Genomic DNA, 14,705 nt, shown 5'->3' with positions numbered 1-14,705 from the left:
TCACTAGAGTCTGGGTAATTAATGTTATACACTTTTAAAACACTTACTTCAGCTTTTCCAGTCTACACTGTACATTTTCAAACAGAGTCAAAATGATCTTCATTCCTGGGTTTCCTAGTTTATTCTCACTCAGATCCAGCTCTGTCAGATTTGAAGGGTTTGAGTTTAGAGCTGCAGCCAGAACATGACAACCTCCTTCTGTGATACAGCAGTTATTCAGACTGCATAAAGAGAAAACACTTCAGTTTTAGTCTGAATATTTACCAGTTTTAGCTGACAGTTGACAAATACTGGTGATGATGAGTCACATATGATTTTTCAGTCAGCAATCTCTTATACAAGACACATAAAAAACACCCAGCAGCAAGAATTTAAAAGTGTCCTTGTAACAATGAAAAACATACATCAGTGAGTTGAGTTGACAGTGTTTATCCTGCAGTAGAGCAGCGATCTGATTCACTCGTGTGTCTCCTAGTTCATGTTCACTCAGATTCAGCTCACTCAGGAGTAACGGGTTTTTACCCACAATTCTAGTTACATACCAACAGGCTTCATCTGCAGCAGGACCCAAAAACCTACAGATGAGAAGATGAAGTAAACTTCATTTCATAAATAAACTTGAAAAACAACATCTGACTCTAAAACATTTTGTAAATTCATCCCTTTCACAGTGTTTCAATTAAATATTCTTTATAAATAAATTGCCTGCATATTTATTTTGCATTATTTCATCACGTCTCACCTCAGTGTCTTCAGATGACAGTTTGGATCCTGTAGTAAATCACTGAGCTGCTTCACTCCTGATTGTCCAGGATCATTTCCTGTGAGATCCAGCTCTATCAGGTGTGAAGGGTTTGATCTCAGAGCTGAAGCCAGAGCTTTATAACCTTCTTCAGTGATACTGCAGTCTGAAAGTCTAAAATAGAAATGAAAATGTAACATTCAACTGATTAATGTGTTATTATAGAAATTATCTTTACAATATTAATCCATTAAAGGGGTCATATAATGCCATTTTTGTACAAGCTAATATGATTCTTTAGGGTCTAAATTGAAAGTTTGTAATATACTTTAATTAAAAATTCTCATTAGTATTGTAAGAAAACACTCATTTTACCTGCTCAAAAACAGCTCTGTTTTCAGCACACAGTTTTAGTGCTAAATGCTAATGAGCTTTGCTCGCCCCGCCCCTCTGTTCTGTGGGGCGTTTTTGACACAACACACATGGAGTGTTGCCTTGACAACAGTTGAGGGTATATTTTGAAGAATGGTAGCGGGAGTCTCTGAGGATACTGTGCAACCGTATCAATTCGAACCGGAGTCGGACCCGGAACAGGATGAGAACGTCGTAAATAGAAAACATGCATGTACCCTGAATGTAAACATTAGCCACATACATCGTGAAGCGTGATAGCGATTTGCAAAGATTAATATAAAGATTAATATAAAGGTTAATTAAACGTTACACTCACTTCTTCTGGAGGTTCAGCAGGAACACGAATAGTTGGTACCGATTCTTTTTTCAGGAGGAGCTTCTTAGCAAAACCAGCTTTATACTGACCTTCATTTATAAAGCAGTCTGGTGAAAAATGATTCGCGCAAACATGAAAACATTGACGTTGCTCGTGGGGAATATTTCCTTCAAAAGCAAAACTCAGCCACTGTGTCTTCAGCGGTTCGGATTTAGGAACATCAAAATGACTGCTGTGTTCATTATTGCACCCGAGAACAGAACATCACAATCGCTTAGACGCCATTCTGCTCATAGACAGCTCCAGCGTATATCAACAATGACGCGCGGACTATGATTGACAGCTCGCTCACGAGCAAGGGCAGGTCTGTGTTGAAACACTGCTGTCAATCAACCATCGTGGGAGGCGTCCGACCGTGTGGCGCCACACGGTCGAACGGCTTGATTTGAGACAGGGTAAAACAAATAAGGAGATTAAAAAACACTGGATGGATTTTATCATTTTATGATGGTTGTGTACAGGCACTGCTAACACACATTTAAGTACAATCAACTTGTAAAAGTGCATGTACCATTATATGACCCCTTTAAGTGAATTATTTGTGTTCCTTGTCAGTTTACTGTGTAATTTAATGTACAACTGAATCCAAAAGACCTAGAGACCTTTAATATTTGACACATCAGCTCACCTGAGATCCTTCAGTTTAAAGTTACTGAAAAGGGTCATGAACTGAGAAATTACATTTCCCTTGATCTTTTGACATGTAACAGGTCGATGTACTATAAAAACATCCTGTAAGTTTCAGAACTCAAAACCTTAACCCGGGTTTTCATTTCCGTCAACTTTCTTATCACAGAGTAACTTCCAAACGGTGATCCATGCTTTTGTAACAACTCATTTAGACTATTGTAATTCACTTTATTACAGTGTTTCTCAGTCTTCACTCTCTCGTCTGCAGCTAGTGCAAAACACAGCTGCTAGATTACTCTCTGGCACCCGCAAGTATGATCCAGTAACTCCTATTTTTTTCTACACTGCACTGGTTACATATCAAATATAGAATTGATTTTAAAATTCTGTTATTTGTTTATAAAGCCCTCAATAATTTGGCCCCTCAGTACCTGACTGACCTGGTCCATCTGTACACCTCTTCTAGAACATTGAGGTCCAGTGATCTCTGTCTACTCATCGTGCCTAGATCTAGACTTTAAAAAAAACGAGGTGATCGAGCTTTTGCAACTACAGTCTACCTCTTCATATTAGATTAGCCCCCTCTATTTCTGCTTTTAAGTCTGCTCTAAAGACATATCTGTTCTCTCTAGCTTTCAATACCCCTTGATCATTGGTTTAATTGTTCCGTTTTAAATTTGATAGTCTTGAGTTATTCATTTTATTTCTGACCAAATTGAAGCTGACCAACAATTTGGTCAGCTTCGCTTGTTTTTAAAATGTGCTTTACAAATAAATATTTTATTAATATGCAAAACTGTTAGCCAATCATAGCAGTGGGTGTTCACTTCAGCATCTTGAATGTGCCCCGCCTGGACACAATAGCCTATTATATCTAAATTATGATGTGTTTTTTTTATGTAAAAATCTAACATTATAGGTGCATCACAGAGAACATTATAAAATAATTTAAAATGGAGTACACGACCCCTTTAAGATTTCAATTATCTAAAACTCAACAGATGTGAAAGTCTTTCATCTAAATGATCCATAACATACAAACAACCTCAAAATGGTTGAAAACCAAGAAAATTAAATTTTTGAAATTGCCTAACGTAAGTCCACTCTTAAACCACATTGAAATGCTGTGGAAGGACCTGGGATGTAGAGTTCATGCATGGAATTAAAGCCTATACATTTCACTGAGCTGAAGCAGTTCTGTCCTCAATTCTGTGGCAAATTATCTAGGTCCGTGTTAACTGTAACAGGACAAACGAGACGTGAGGCGAGCGGATCCAAGTGCAAGCTTTTATTAATAAACATGGTCAAATCACAGGCAGGGTCAAACAACAGAAAACAGGTATGTCAGGGACAAGACAAAGAGGGCAAGGCTGGGGCAAGCGTGGGTCGACGATCAGCGAACAGTATCCAACGGGGCAAGGCAAAAAGAGTTAATCCAGGTACACAGCAATAATCCAGGCAGGGGAATAAAGTCCAAGGGTGAGACAGGGGTAAATACAGGGAACACAAACTAGAAAACAACAAACAGGTTCCGTATAGCAGCTAACACTAGGGGAGTGATAAACGCAGAACAACACTGGAACTGAACAGAAACACAGAATGGCACGGTAAAGCAGCTGGCGCTAGAAGAGAGCTAAACGCAGATCAATACTCGGCAAAGAGGAAGAGGAAGTCCATGGTTTATGTAGGGTGTGTGATCAGCGCAGTCAGCTGTGTGTGCAATCAGTGTAATCAGCTGTGTATGTGTTATCAGTGCAATGGATGATGGGAAATGCAGTCCAGTGTGATGTATGGTGTGAGAGTCAATGTGGTGAGCGAGTGACCTCTGGTGGTAGGTGAACAGAAGTTCATAAGCCGAATTCGTGACATTAACAGATGGATCTGAATTCTAACCAAACAAAAGGGATTGTCAAAACTTACCTCATTATCTCTAATTTGCAATTTATATTATTCAGTCCAGTGCAGAGTTGCTTCACTCCTGAATCCTGCAGGTTATTATTGCTCATGTTCAGCTCTTTCAGACTGGTATCTGATCCAAGAACTGTAGCCAGAGCTGAACAGCTTTTGTCTGTTAAGCCACAATCATTTAGCCTGCAAGAGAAATAAAACAAATCACAGAGTTAGATACATGCAATATATTTGTTAAATACAAAAATTTAATTTATACCAATTATTTTTACATGAACAAAATTTTAATATATACACAGTATATTTAATTGATTCAAATTTCTTAGATAAAATAAACTAGCATGCTTGAATAAAACTTAAAATATGTAAATAAATAATAGGTGTATATCATTAATGGCAATGAGTTATACATTTAAAAGTGCTGCTATATTATCTTGAGGTCTCTGAGGTTAATAATTTAAGCATCAGCTGATTCACGTCTACCTATAGGAATACAAAGCCTATCACTACTTCCTTATATAAGGTCCATTCAGTATTATTCAGCAGTCAGGACTTGGCCTTCTGATATTCCTCATTGAGTCAGACTTCATCCTGAATTATGTTGTTACATTAAATTGTCATTATGTTTGATGATAGTGGCCCTGACAGAAATATCCAACATACAACATGTAACTATATAATATATGAAATACTAAAATAGAAATTATTGGATGAGAACTGAACTGAGCTGATGAGGACGTCACTGTTTTCTCCACAGTTGCTTTATAAATGAATTAAACTCGCTCTTAAATTGATGGACTTTACATATTTACTGAACCAAACTGAATCAACATTAAACTGATTTTAACTGAATAATGACTATTTTCTATTGTCTTTTTAGAGTTACTTTGCAGCAGAATTGAATTCTGTTTTCATCACTGATTCACTATTTTCTTGTTTATACCTGTAAAGCAGCTTTGAAACTATCTGCATTGTATAAAGTGCTATATAACATGTTTTTACTTTACTAGTTAACTTTTTCTTTTTCATCATGAGAGAACATTTTCATTATTCATGTAGTTTGTTTTAGAGGATACTTATTTAAAGCAAACTATAAAAATTGTCCAGACTTCAAGAGGAAAACCTTGAACTCTCATACAGTATATTATATCAGTAAATGTAATACAAAAATAACAATAGCCTGAAAACATCTTATGTTAGCTTTTGATATCCAATTATATACAAACAGATATGCATTATCAGATACAAATGAACCATCAAATGTATGTTAAGTTATCCCTACCTTGAACATAACCAAATACATTCTGTAAACAGTATAGCACAATGTGTCAGTTTAGTCAATGACAGATCAAATCACAAAACTTACCTCAGTATCTCCAAATGACACTTCATATTTTGCAGTCCAGTGCAGAGCAGCTTCACTCCTGAATCCTGCAGATTATTATTGTTCATGTTCAGCTCTTTCAGACTGGAATCTGATCCAAGAACTGTAGCCAGAGCTGAACAGCTTTTGTCTGTTAAGCCACAATCATTTAACCTACAAGAGAAATACGATTACAGAATAATTAGATAGAATGCATTTGCTAAATACAAATAATAAATATATGTCATCTATAGCTTTAATTACAATGAATTATACATTTGAAAGTGCTACTTCCATGGTTTCAAAGAAAAGCATTACTGAGTAGTATGGATTCTCATCCGTGAAATGCGCCACTTCCGGTATTTTGCCGGTTAGTCGACGCCAGCAAAATGAAGTCGAAGATTTTTAAAAATCGAATAAAATCAACTAATCGCGACAGCCCTATTACTGAGTGAATTCTGATTAAACACCTTTACCATTGCGATCATGTGCTCAACATCGTCTACAATGCACAATGCTGTAAAACATGTTGTAAAAACACAATGCTCTTTACAGAGTGCTTACAATAAATATGCACAGGAATGTTTGAAAGCAGCAGCCTATCAGCGGGTTCTACTGGTACTGCAGAAAGGCTGAAATTATACATTAAAATAAATCACAATCACTAGGTAGCTGATTATCTGTTGACATTTACTGCAGAAATTTGATGGACTAACCATCTGCTAACATTAGCTGAGAATGAAACATTTTGTTCTCCTTGAAACAATTAAAGAAAAACACAAAAATATTTGTAAAATAATTTTGCAGAACAAGTTTTCACTAATTAATTTTCCAGGTTTTCCAGGATGTATGGGAACCCTAGACAAATGTATTTTTCAGGATAAAAGCAAAAAAAATAAAAATTAACTTACAGAGCTCTTTTGGAGGTTTTGATGACTGCTGATAATCTAATGAGACACTCGTCTGATTTCTTGAATTTCTGAAGCTCAAACTCCTCCAGCTCCTCCTCTGATGTCAACAACACAAAGGCCAAAGCAGACCACTGGGCAGGTGAAAGATCAGCAGATGAGAGACTTCCTTTGCTAAGGTGGGTCTGAATCTCTTTCACCAGAGTTTGGTCGTTCAGTTCATTCAGACAGTAGAACAGATTGATGGATCTCTCTGGAGACAGATTAGCTTCACATTTCTGCTTGATGTACTGGACTATTTCTTTTTTGCTCTGGTCATTTCCATTTTGCTGTGTCAATAGACCCTGTAAGAGTCTCTGATTGGACTGGAGTGACAAACCAAGGAGGAATCGAAGAAAAAGATCCAGGTGTCCATTATCACTCTCTAGTGCCTTGTCCACTGCAGTCTTGAGCAAATCAATCATGGTTTCACTTTTGTTTTCCTGTTCTGTAGACTCATGAACAAATATACTTCTCTGCTTTATGTCTAGAAACAGATGTGCATAAAGAGCTGCAATAAACTCTTGAATGCTCAAGTGAACGAAGCAGTACATGGTACCAAGAACGATCCCCGTTTCCTCCTTAAAGATCTGGGTACACATGCCTGAGTACACTGATGCCTTATAGACGTCAATACCACAGGCTTCCAGATCTGTGTCATAGAAGATCACATTGTTTCTTTCCAGCTGATGAAATGCCAGTTTCCCCAGTGAATAGATGGCATCTTTATCCCAGGAAACATCTGGTGTATATTCTCCATCATACTTTCGTCTGCTCTGCTGGATCTGAAATCTGAGAAAGTGTGTGTACATTTGTGTCAGAGTCTTAGGAGTGTCTTCAGTATTTGACTCCTGCGGTGTTTTGGAGGCATCATCAGCCGGATTATTTTTCACAACATTATTTCTTTTCTCCTCCAAAATATTCTGGAGAACAGTGGCTGAAATCCAGCAGAAGACTGGGATGTGGCACATGATAAAGAGACTCTTTGATTGTTTAACATGATCAATGATTTCTTTGGTCTGATTCTCATCCGTGATTCTTTTTCTGAAGTACTCCTCCTTTTGTGCATCACTGAATCCTCGTATCTCTGTCAGCCGGTCGATACAGTCAGGAGGAATCTTACTGGCAGCTGCTGGTCTGGTGGTGATCCAGATGAGAGCAGAAGGAAGCAGATTTCCCTTGATGAGGTTTGTTAGGAGAACATCCAGAGAGGCTGGTGATGATACATCAGACCACATCTCATTATCCTTAAAGTTTACAGGTAGTCGACATTCATCCAATCCATCAAGAATAAACAAGACTTTGAACTGATTTCTTCTTGTAAGCTTCAGTCCTTTTGTCTCTGGGAAAAACTGAGTTATAAGGTCCATCAAACTTAGTTTTTCTTGCTCCTTTAAGTTCATCTCTCTGAATGGAAGAGGAAATATGAAGCTGATATCTTGATTTTCTTTTCCTTCGGCCCAATCCAGAACAAACTTCTGCACAGAGACTGATTTTCCGATGCCAGCAACTCCTTTTGTCAGTACAGTTCTGATCTGCTTGTCTTGTTCAGGTGCTTCAAACAAATTTTTGCATTCAACCTGTATCTCCTGTGATTCATGACGTCTGGAAACAACTTCAATCTGTCTTACCTCATGTTCAGTATTGACCTGTTCACTACAACCCTGAGTGATATAGATATCTGTGTAGATGTTATTCAGAAGTGTAGAGTCACCTTGCTTTGAAATTCCTTCAAACACACATTGATACTTCCTCTTTAGACTACATTTTAGCTGATGAATGAAGATCAGCTCATCTAAACACAGGAATAAAATACACAGATTGGTTAGTCTCTGGGTTTGTTATGTACTGAACAGAATGTGGAAGTCTAAAGGAAGTCTGTTATTGGAAGAGACAGGGCAGGTTATGAACATAATATGAGAGGCATATGAACAGCAAATGAGCTTCCTCTGAGTCATAACAGTGATCGTGGAAGAGAAAACAGATTGAAACAGCGCTGGAAGCAGCGAACAGAGTCTCTTACCTTCTAGAGTATCAGCAGCTTCATCTTGCTTCATCTCTCTCAGGAAGTAGAGCGTGAGATCAAGAGCTGCTTCTTTGTTACTGCATCTGTTCTCATTAAAATCCTTCACAAAGTTGTGCGTGTTCTCTTTTTGTAATATTTTTTTAAACATTTCCAGCTCATTTTTTATGAATTTGATTATTTTATTTTCAAGATCCTACAAAGCAAAAAAAAAAAAAAAACAACAGAACCAAATCCACATTAATTTTGGTACAAATTATAAAATCAGTAATTAAAAATATTTGTAAAAGAAACAAGAAACATTGTCCAGTAACCAATTTGCTTCTTATAAATACAGACATTCATGAAAATATGTTTCCTACCTGGAAGATTCCTAGGAGTTTGTCTGTGAAATTCTTGTGGTTGCTGTTAATCTGGAAGTCTGAATCTAAGGTCTCATATTGCAGCCTGTTAAAATGGCAAATAAAATTAAATGCAGTTAAGGCAAAACATTAGAGAAATCTCTTGCCTCTTTAAATTAAAGATAGAGAGCATACATCAGCTGTTAATGCTGCAGCTATAAGTTAATGCGGTTAAAGAAAAGGTTCTATTTCAGAGCAAATTTAAGTTTTTCTGTCCTATAAGGAGAGAACTAATGACAAATAATAGAAAAAAAAAAAAAAAAACTATTACAGGAGTTCTTCAGTCTTTTTTAAAATATTTTAATGCTGCAAATGTTAATTAAACAGATGGAAGGACATATTCATGTCTCTATGGTTAATGTATGCCTCCTTGTTGCTGCTTGTGTAATTGTTTTACTGGAAAGAAGCTCCAGACAGACTTCAATAAAAAGGAAAGCAGATATTATGATCCGTGATTTATTGTTTTATTTAGTTAATTTCTATCACAAATATCCCAGTGGAGAAATTATCTATATAATACAAAACACATGAAATACCGTTCAGCAGCTGATGGTGTTTCTTCACTGAAGTTCAGTGGTTCACCTTTTGACTGGTCACTCTTCACAGACACAGAGCTGGACACATGTGAGCCTGATCTCACACTAGTCACACAAAGAACAGAGAGAGAGCTTTTTTCCTTTATTTAATACAATCAATTTCACAAATTTTAAAAAAGAAACTACAATATATACCTCAAATGGAAAAAACAGAAAAGTATAAATCTCCTTCAATCACAGTACAGTGTTCAAGCTCTCTTCTGTCACAGCAGCAGCATCCTCACGTAACACACGAGCTTCATTTCTACCATTGAGCCACATTAACCTACATTCTCCTCAGTCTCAGTCGTCTCTCTTCTCCCTCATTTATATCTTCCCTAGCAATAGTGCACTGAGCCCAGCTTCAACACTCACCCATCCTTTCATTATTTACAGCTTCAGCATCATTCACTTTCTCAGCAAAAACACTTCTAATGCGGCCCTTCCATTATATACACCAACTAATCAAAACCACATAATCAAACATCATTTGAGAGTTTGAAATAACTTCCTTTTGGGATCTGATGTGGTTTCATGTCACAGATTGAGGTAAAAATAATTAGTTTATAGTATTATATACTCTAAAAAATGCTGGGTTAAATACAACCCAGTGCTGGGTAAATATTGGACAGAACACATGCTGGGTTGTTTTCAACCAATAGGTTAAATGTTTAACCCAACCTTCTGGGTCTAAACAACCCAATCGCTGGGTTCGTCCATATTTTACGCAGCGCTGGGTTGTATTTAACCCAATATTTTTTTCCTTAGACCTTTCTAAACACTTCTAGTTGTAGGCCTCCTGCATGATAACACGTCACACTGCAGTTTTCTGTACTCTGCATTTATAATAATCAATATCACTAATTATTAGTTTTTATTTAATCATAAGAATAATCATTAAATATAACAATCATTTTTAACCTGTTTTAAACAATCTAAAACTTTTATAGGAAGTTCTACTTTGTTCTGCAAAGCATTTGAGATGACAATAGTGAGAGAAAACACTGCTTGTTGAAGTATGTTGTTGTTTTCTGTGAAAGCAGACTCAGTCTTACCTCTGTTTCTGTGAGAGACTCATCTTTCCTCTCTTCTCTGACATACTGCAGATGAACAGCTCAACACTGAGATCTTTGTGTCTCTGAAGACCATCAGATGCTCATCAGGACCTGGACATGACAATGTGTCTCTGTCTGAGATCAACATCATGAGAGTTCAGAGGAATAAATGATGAAGAAGAAGAACTAGTGCTGAATGATTGAGTTATCAAACAATCAATATAAAAATAACATATGATACAAATATACTGCCATGTAATTGGATCATAATCTCTTCAGATCACTCACAACACATGTCTTTATTTACATGAACATTACTGCAGCAACTTTCGGAGCATTAAGAAGTTTAAAAGAAGATTAGTTTTGCTCGGGTTTAAAAAGGGGAAATAAAATAACACTTTTATAATTATTCTTAATGCTACATTGTTACAGACTTGTTAAATATGCGTCGTCTTTAAACGGTTTGTTTTAATATCTTTCTGCTTCTCGGTGTTTGTTACTTCGGCGACAGGTATAAGTTATAACTTAACAAATCCCGCTTCATATAGCTCTGAAACCCGTTCATCATTCTCCTAAATAACTGTAATCGTGGAAGTATTCAGACTTACTTGCAGTAGTTCAGACGATCTTGTGTAGGAACAGAATCCAGAAGTCTTTAAAAAACTTTCGGTTTGTGATCGCTGTTGTTCTTCTTCTTCTTCTTCTTCTCCTTCTTCTTCTTGGTTTTATGACGGATTACAATCATGATTTATCAGGTACATACCGCCACCTACTGTACCGGAGTATGCAGCATGTATTAGCCCAGAGGTTCCCCAACACTGCTTTGTCTGACACTCATTTCAGGTCTTGGAGTTGCTGCTAATGAGCTGATGAGTTGAATCAGGTGTGATTGATAAAGAAAACATGCTAAATGTGCAGTGTTTGAATTAGTTCAGAACTCAATTAATTATAATGAACTTTCAGTTTCTACATACAAATAGAAAATGCCCAGTTATTTTTATCTTGTTTTCTGAATTTATCATCTCTGTTCAGTTTCACAGGTTGCTGTGATGTAGATATATGTGCTTTTCACAATCTGTCATTTAAGGCTTAAATAGTTTTGAATCTAATGTCTATTAAAACAGAAAAACTGAGACTGTTACTCATGAACTTATGTGGGTTTGAAAAAGACAAAACAGCACTTTATTTCTTATTTAGAGATGAAATTAACATTTTTTTTTAATCATTGGACAATCAAAAAACTTAGTTATGATTTATGTATTTTTAAATCCTACATTTAAGGAAATATTAGACTGACTAATGAATTTAGAGTCTTCTTCATAATTTACTCGCTTTCTGTACTCTTATTCAACATTTATAACACTGCTTTTTATGTAATTTAAGTTTAAATTACAAACACCACAGCTGTCTTATTTACTCTCAGTGTAATTCATTCTGTAATATTTTGAGCTCATCGACCCTTTTCTGTCTTTACCACCGTCCTCAAAATCCTGCATCAGAATCAGAAAACAAAAGAGAAGTAGATAAGCGCTTACAAGAACTAAAACTGATGCATCCATCAGTCAAAATGTGTACAGTAGCTATGAGCTATATATATATAAAAGTTTTCAGTTTTTATTAGTTTTCAGTCACTCTACAGTGATACACAAATCAATCCCACATGATGTGCCACACGCTCCATTTCAGAAGAATCAAGAACAACAAAAAAAACTAAACAAAAACACACATTTATTTGCCAGGCAATGTTATAAAGCTCAACTGACAGCTAAATGAAGAACACACTAGTGAGACTGAAGAACAAACAATGACAAGCAACGTGTATCGTGTGATACACAATGATACACAACCAACATCAGCGGATCTGACCTCAGTGACCTTATGATCTACTGGTAATTCAATCCAGTTTATTCCTTTGGATGTTTATTATGATTTGGGAAAACATGAAAATAAAAGGAACAATAGGAACAGTGTTGCTACACATGATAAAAACAGTATATAGTAAAAGGGTTATGAGTGATGTTATGATCATTTTGATTTACTGCAGCAAAAAGTTGTTGACAATGTTTAGATATTTAGAAAAACTTGTATGATTTGGGGAAATTATTAGCCTTGCGTCATGCCTGTTTATGTTTGGCTGAAATGTGGTTATATGGACTTATTACAGAGGAAGTTGTATTTGCAGGAGTAGCGGTTTACATAATAGAAATAATTTTGATAATTAAAAAATGTAGCAATAGCGGATGGAGAGAATGGAAAGTGGTAACTTAAAAAAAAAGGATAATTGGAGCAACTATATTAGGTGTAAATACAATGATGGGTTCAAGAGGAATAACTTATATGATGTGTTTAAAGAAATGTTATTTAGAATATGGAGAATGTATAAATTATATTAAATTAAAAAAAAAGATGATGTGTGATTCTAATTATAGGAAATTTACACAAATAGTGTATTAAGCAATGGTAGTACAATTGTAATGAAACAATGGAAAATTGAAAAATGAGAAGTAGAAATGATTAAATAATTAAAAGTGTTTGTTGAAATACTGAGATGTATGATGGGGTAAAAACCATACATTAAAAAAAAGATGATAAACCAAATTTTTGTAGATGCTTTACATTGAAGGTACTGTACGTAACACTTGATCTCCAGTCCAGTAGGTGCTGAAATTGCACCAAAAATTGGTTCATCACCTCCCACAAAAGTTAAAGAAAAGGGAGATTCAGAGCACAGCTTGCCTGAACTGTGATCGCTACAGAAATGAAGCATTGCTTTGTAATTTACGGTGGGTTAAAATAACTATTTTTTGATTTGTCGCAATCTTCGTTTAACGATCAGTTGATATCGATGGATTTTGAAAGTGTTTGTTTTTCAGTTGATATTATGTCAGATAAATCAAATTGAATCAAATTTAAAATATTAAACCACGGTTGAGTACTATTTTCCTTTATTTGTGCGTCCAACCTGCATGCTCTAAAGGCTGGGACGCTAAAAGCGAGAAGGGTATAACTGCAGCCTGGAAATCTCCAAAAACAGGGTGGGAGCTCCAAAGTAGGGCGTGGCTTCCTCCTATTGACAGACAGGCACATGACACGCATGCACAATCATTTATTAATACAAAATTAACAGTCCTTTCATTTTACTGGCTGACTTAAATTTTAGGAAGATTTTAAACGTTTAACTGAAGAATACATGATTTTAACAGATAATTTGGTTTATACTGACCTAAAGAGTGTTAAGAAATTGCACTATTTGTTACCCTAGTTAAAATTAAATGATTGTTTATTGTTTCTTAAGTATGTGAATAAATGTAATAGTTAAGAAACCCTATATTGTGTTTTAGTCATTGTTATTTGGTGCTGAAGACATGCTAAATCTGGGTTGCTGTGGTACAGTGAAAATACAGAGTAATCTGACAATGGAGAAATTCACTCTGAAATTCACAAGAATTAACCCAACGTGCACCCTTGAAAATGAATTGGTTTTACTACTAAAAAAAACTAGTTAAACCATGGCTAGTTAAACCATGGCAAACACAAATCCATGGTTTTGCTGCACTAACCAGTGGTTATATAACTAATAAATTCCCCAAAATGGTTACTACATTTATTTTAGTAATGGTTAATTTTCGTAAGGGCAATGCTTCGTGTTTTTGCTGTTGTTGTTTTCTAGATGTTTTGAACAGTATTTGTCGCGTTTCAAATTTCGCTGAGAGCTGATGACGTCACCAGGCGCGGATTCGCAGCTCTACAGGCTTTATTCACACAAACGTAAAATACTGTTCACACATTACGTAAGCCACAATTTACAGCGTCGTTTCTGTATTTGATTATTTGTAACCAGATTTGTGTGTTTTCTGGTGCTTGTTGACTGAAATAAACATGCAGCGAGGCAATTAACCAGCACGTTAAGATACGTGCAACTTTTTTGTTCAAAATTGACAAAATGTATATTATGAACGAGTACAACATGAATCCAAAAACGCGTTTTGTTTAATTGTGAATCACTTACAGTATATGTCCGGTGAGACGCTTTTTTTTCCATCAAACCTTAAAACCTTTTTAAATTAATTAATTTTTTTTGTGGTAACTTATAAATCCTAAAAAGACAGAGGTACTGTGAACTATAAGGTTGTTAATCAATGGCTATCAGCCCACATTATTTCAGCTCAACGTTTTAAACAAACATGTATTTTTTTTTTTATTCATGGGCGATTTTTTTTCATGTTCTTCTAATGTTTGTTTTCTGTACATTCGTGTGTATGATTGTTTCA

The 14,705-nt window shown here is 35.8% G+C and overlaps 2 protein-coding genes across 2 annotated transcripts in view; both read right to left on the bottom strand.

The window, feature by feature from the left end:
* LOC131531226 (NACHT, LRR and PYD domains-containing protein 12-like) overlaps positions 1 to 14,705 on the bottom strand; it is a 96,162-nt gene that overhangs the window by 13,320 nt on the left and 68,137 nt on the right. Inside the window, exons 16-20 of the mRNA XM_058761865.1 lie at positions 5,437 to 5,607; positions 4,083 to 4,253; positions 743 to 916; positions 405 to 575; positions 48 to 221 (exon numbers count right to left, since the gene is read on the bottom strand). Of these exons, the coding sequence (XP_058617848.1) occupies positions 48 to 221; positions 405 to 575; positions 743 to 916; positions 4,083 to 4,253; positions 5,437 to 5,607 (861 nt within the window). The remainder of the gene's footprint in view (positions 1 to 47; positions 222 to 404; positions 576 to 742; positions 917 to 4,082; positions 4,254 to 5,436; positions 5,608 to 14,705) is intronic.
* On the bottom strand, positions 6,341 to 11,162 carry LOC131531242 (NLR family CARD domain-containing protein 3-like). Its single transcript, XM_058761896.1, has 6 exons — positions 11,043 to 11,162; positions 10,435 to 10,569; positions 9,341 to 9,445; positions 8,766 to 8,850; positions 8,404 to 8,599; positions 6,341 to 8,175 (listed from the first exon to the last, which is right to left on the bottom strand). Exons 2-6 carry the CDS (start codon positions 10,476 to 10,478, stop codon positions 6,341 to 6,343), a joined length of 2,265 nt encoding a protein of 754 aa, XP_058617879.1. The 5' UTR covers positions 10,479 to 10,569; positions 11,043 to 11,162.

This window comes from Onychostoma macrolepis, chromosome 22 (genome assembly GCF_012432095.1).
Source record: "Onychostoma macrolepis isolate SWU-2019 chromosome 22, ASM1243209v1, whole genome shotgun sequence".
NCBI lineage: Eukaryota > Metazoa > Chordata > Actinopteri > Cypriniformes > Cyprinidae > Onychostoma > Onychostoma macrolepis.
This window is presented reverse-complemented; position numbering and strand designations above follow the sequence as displayed.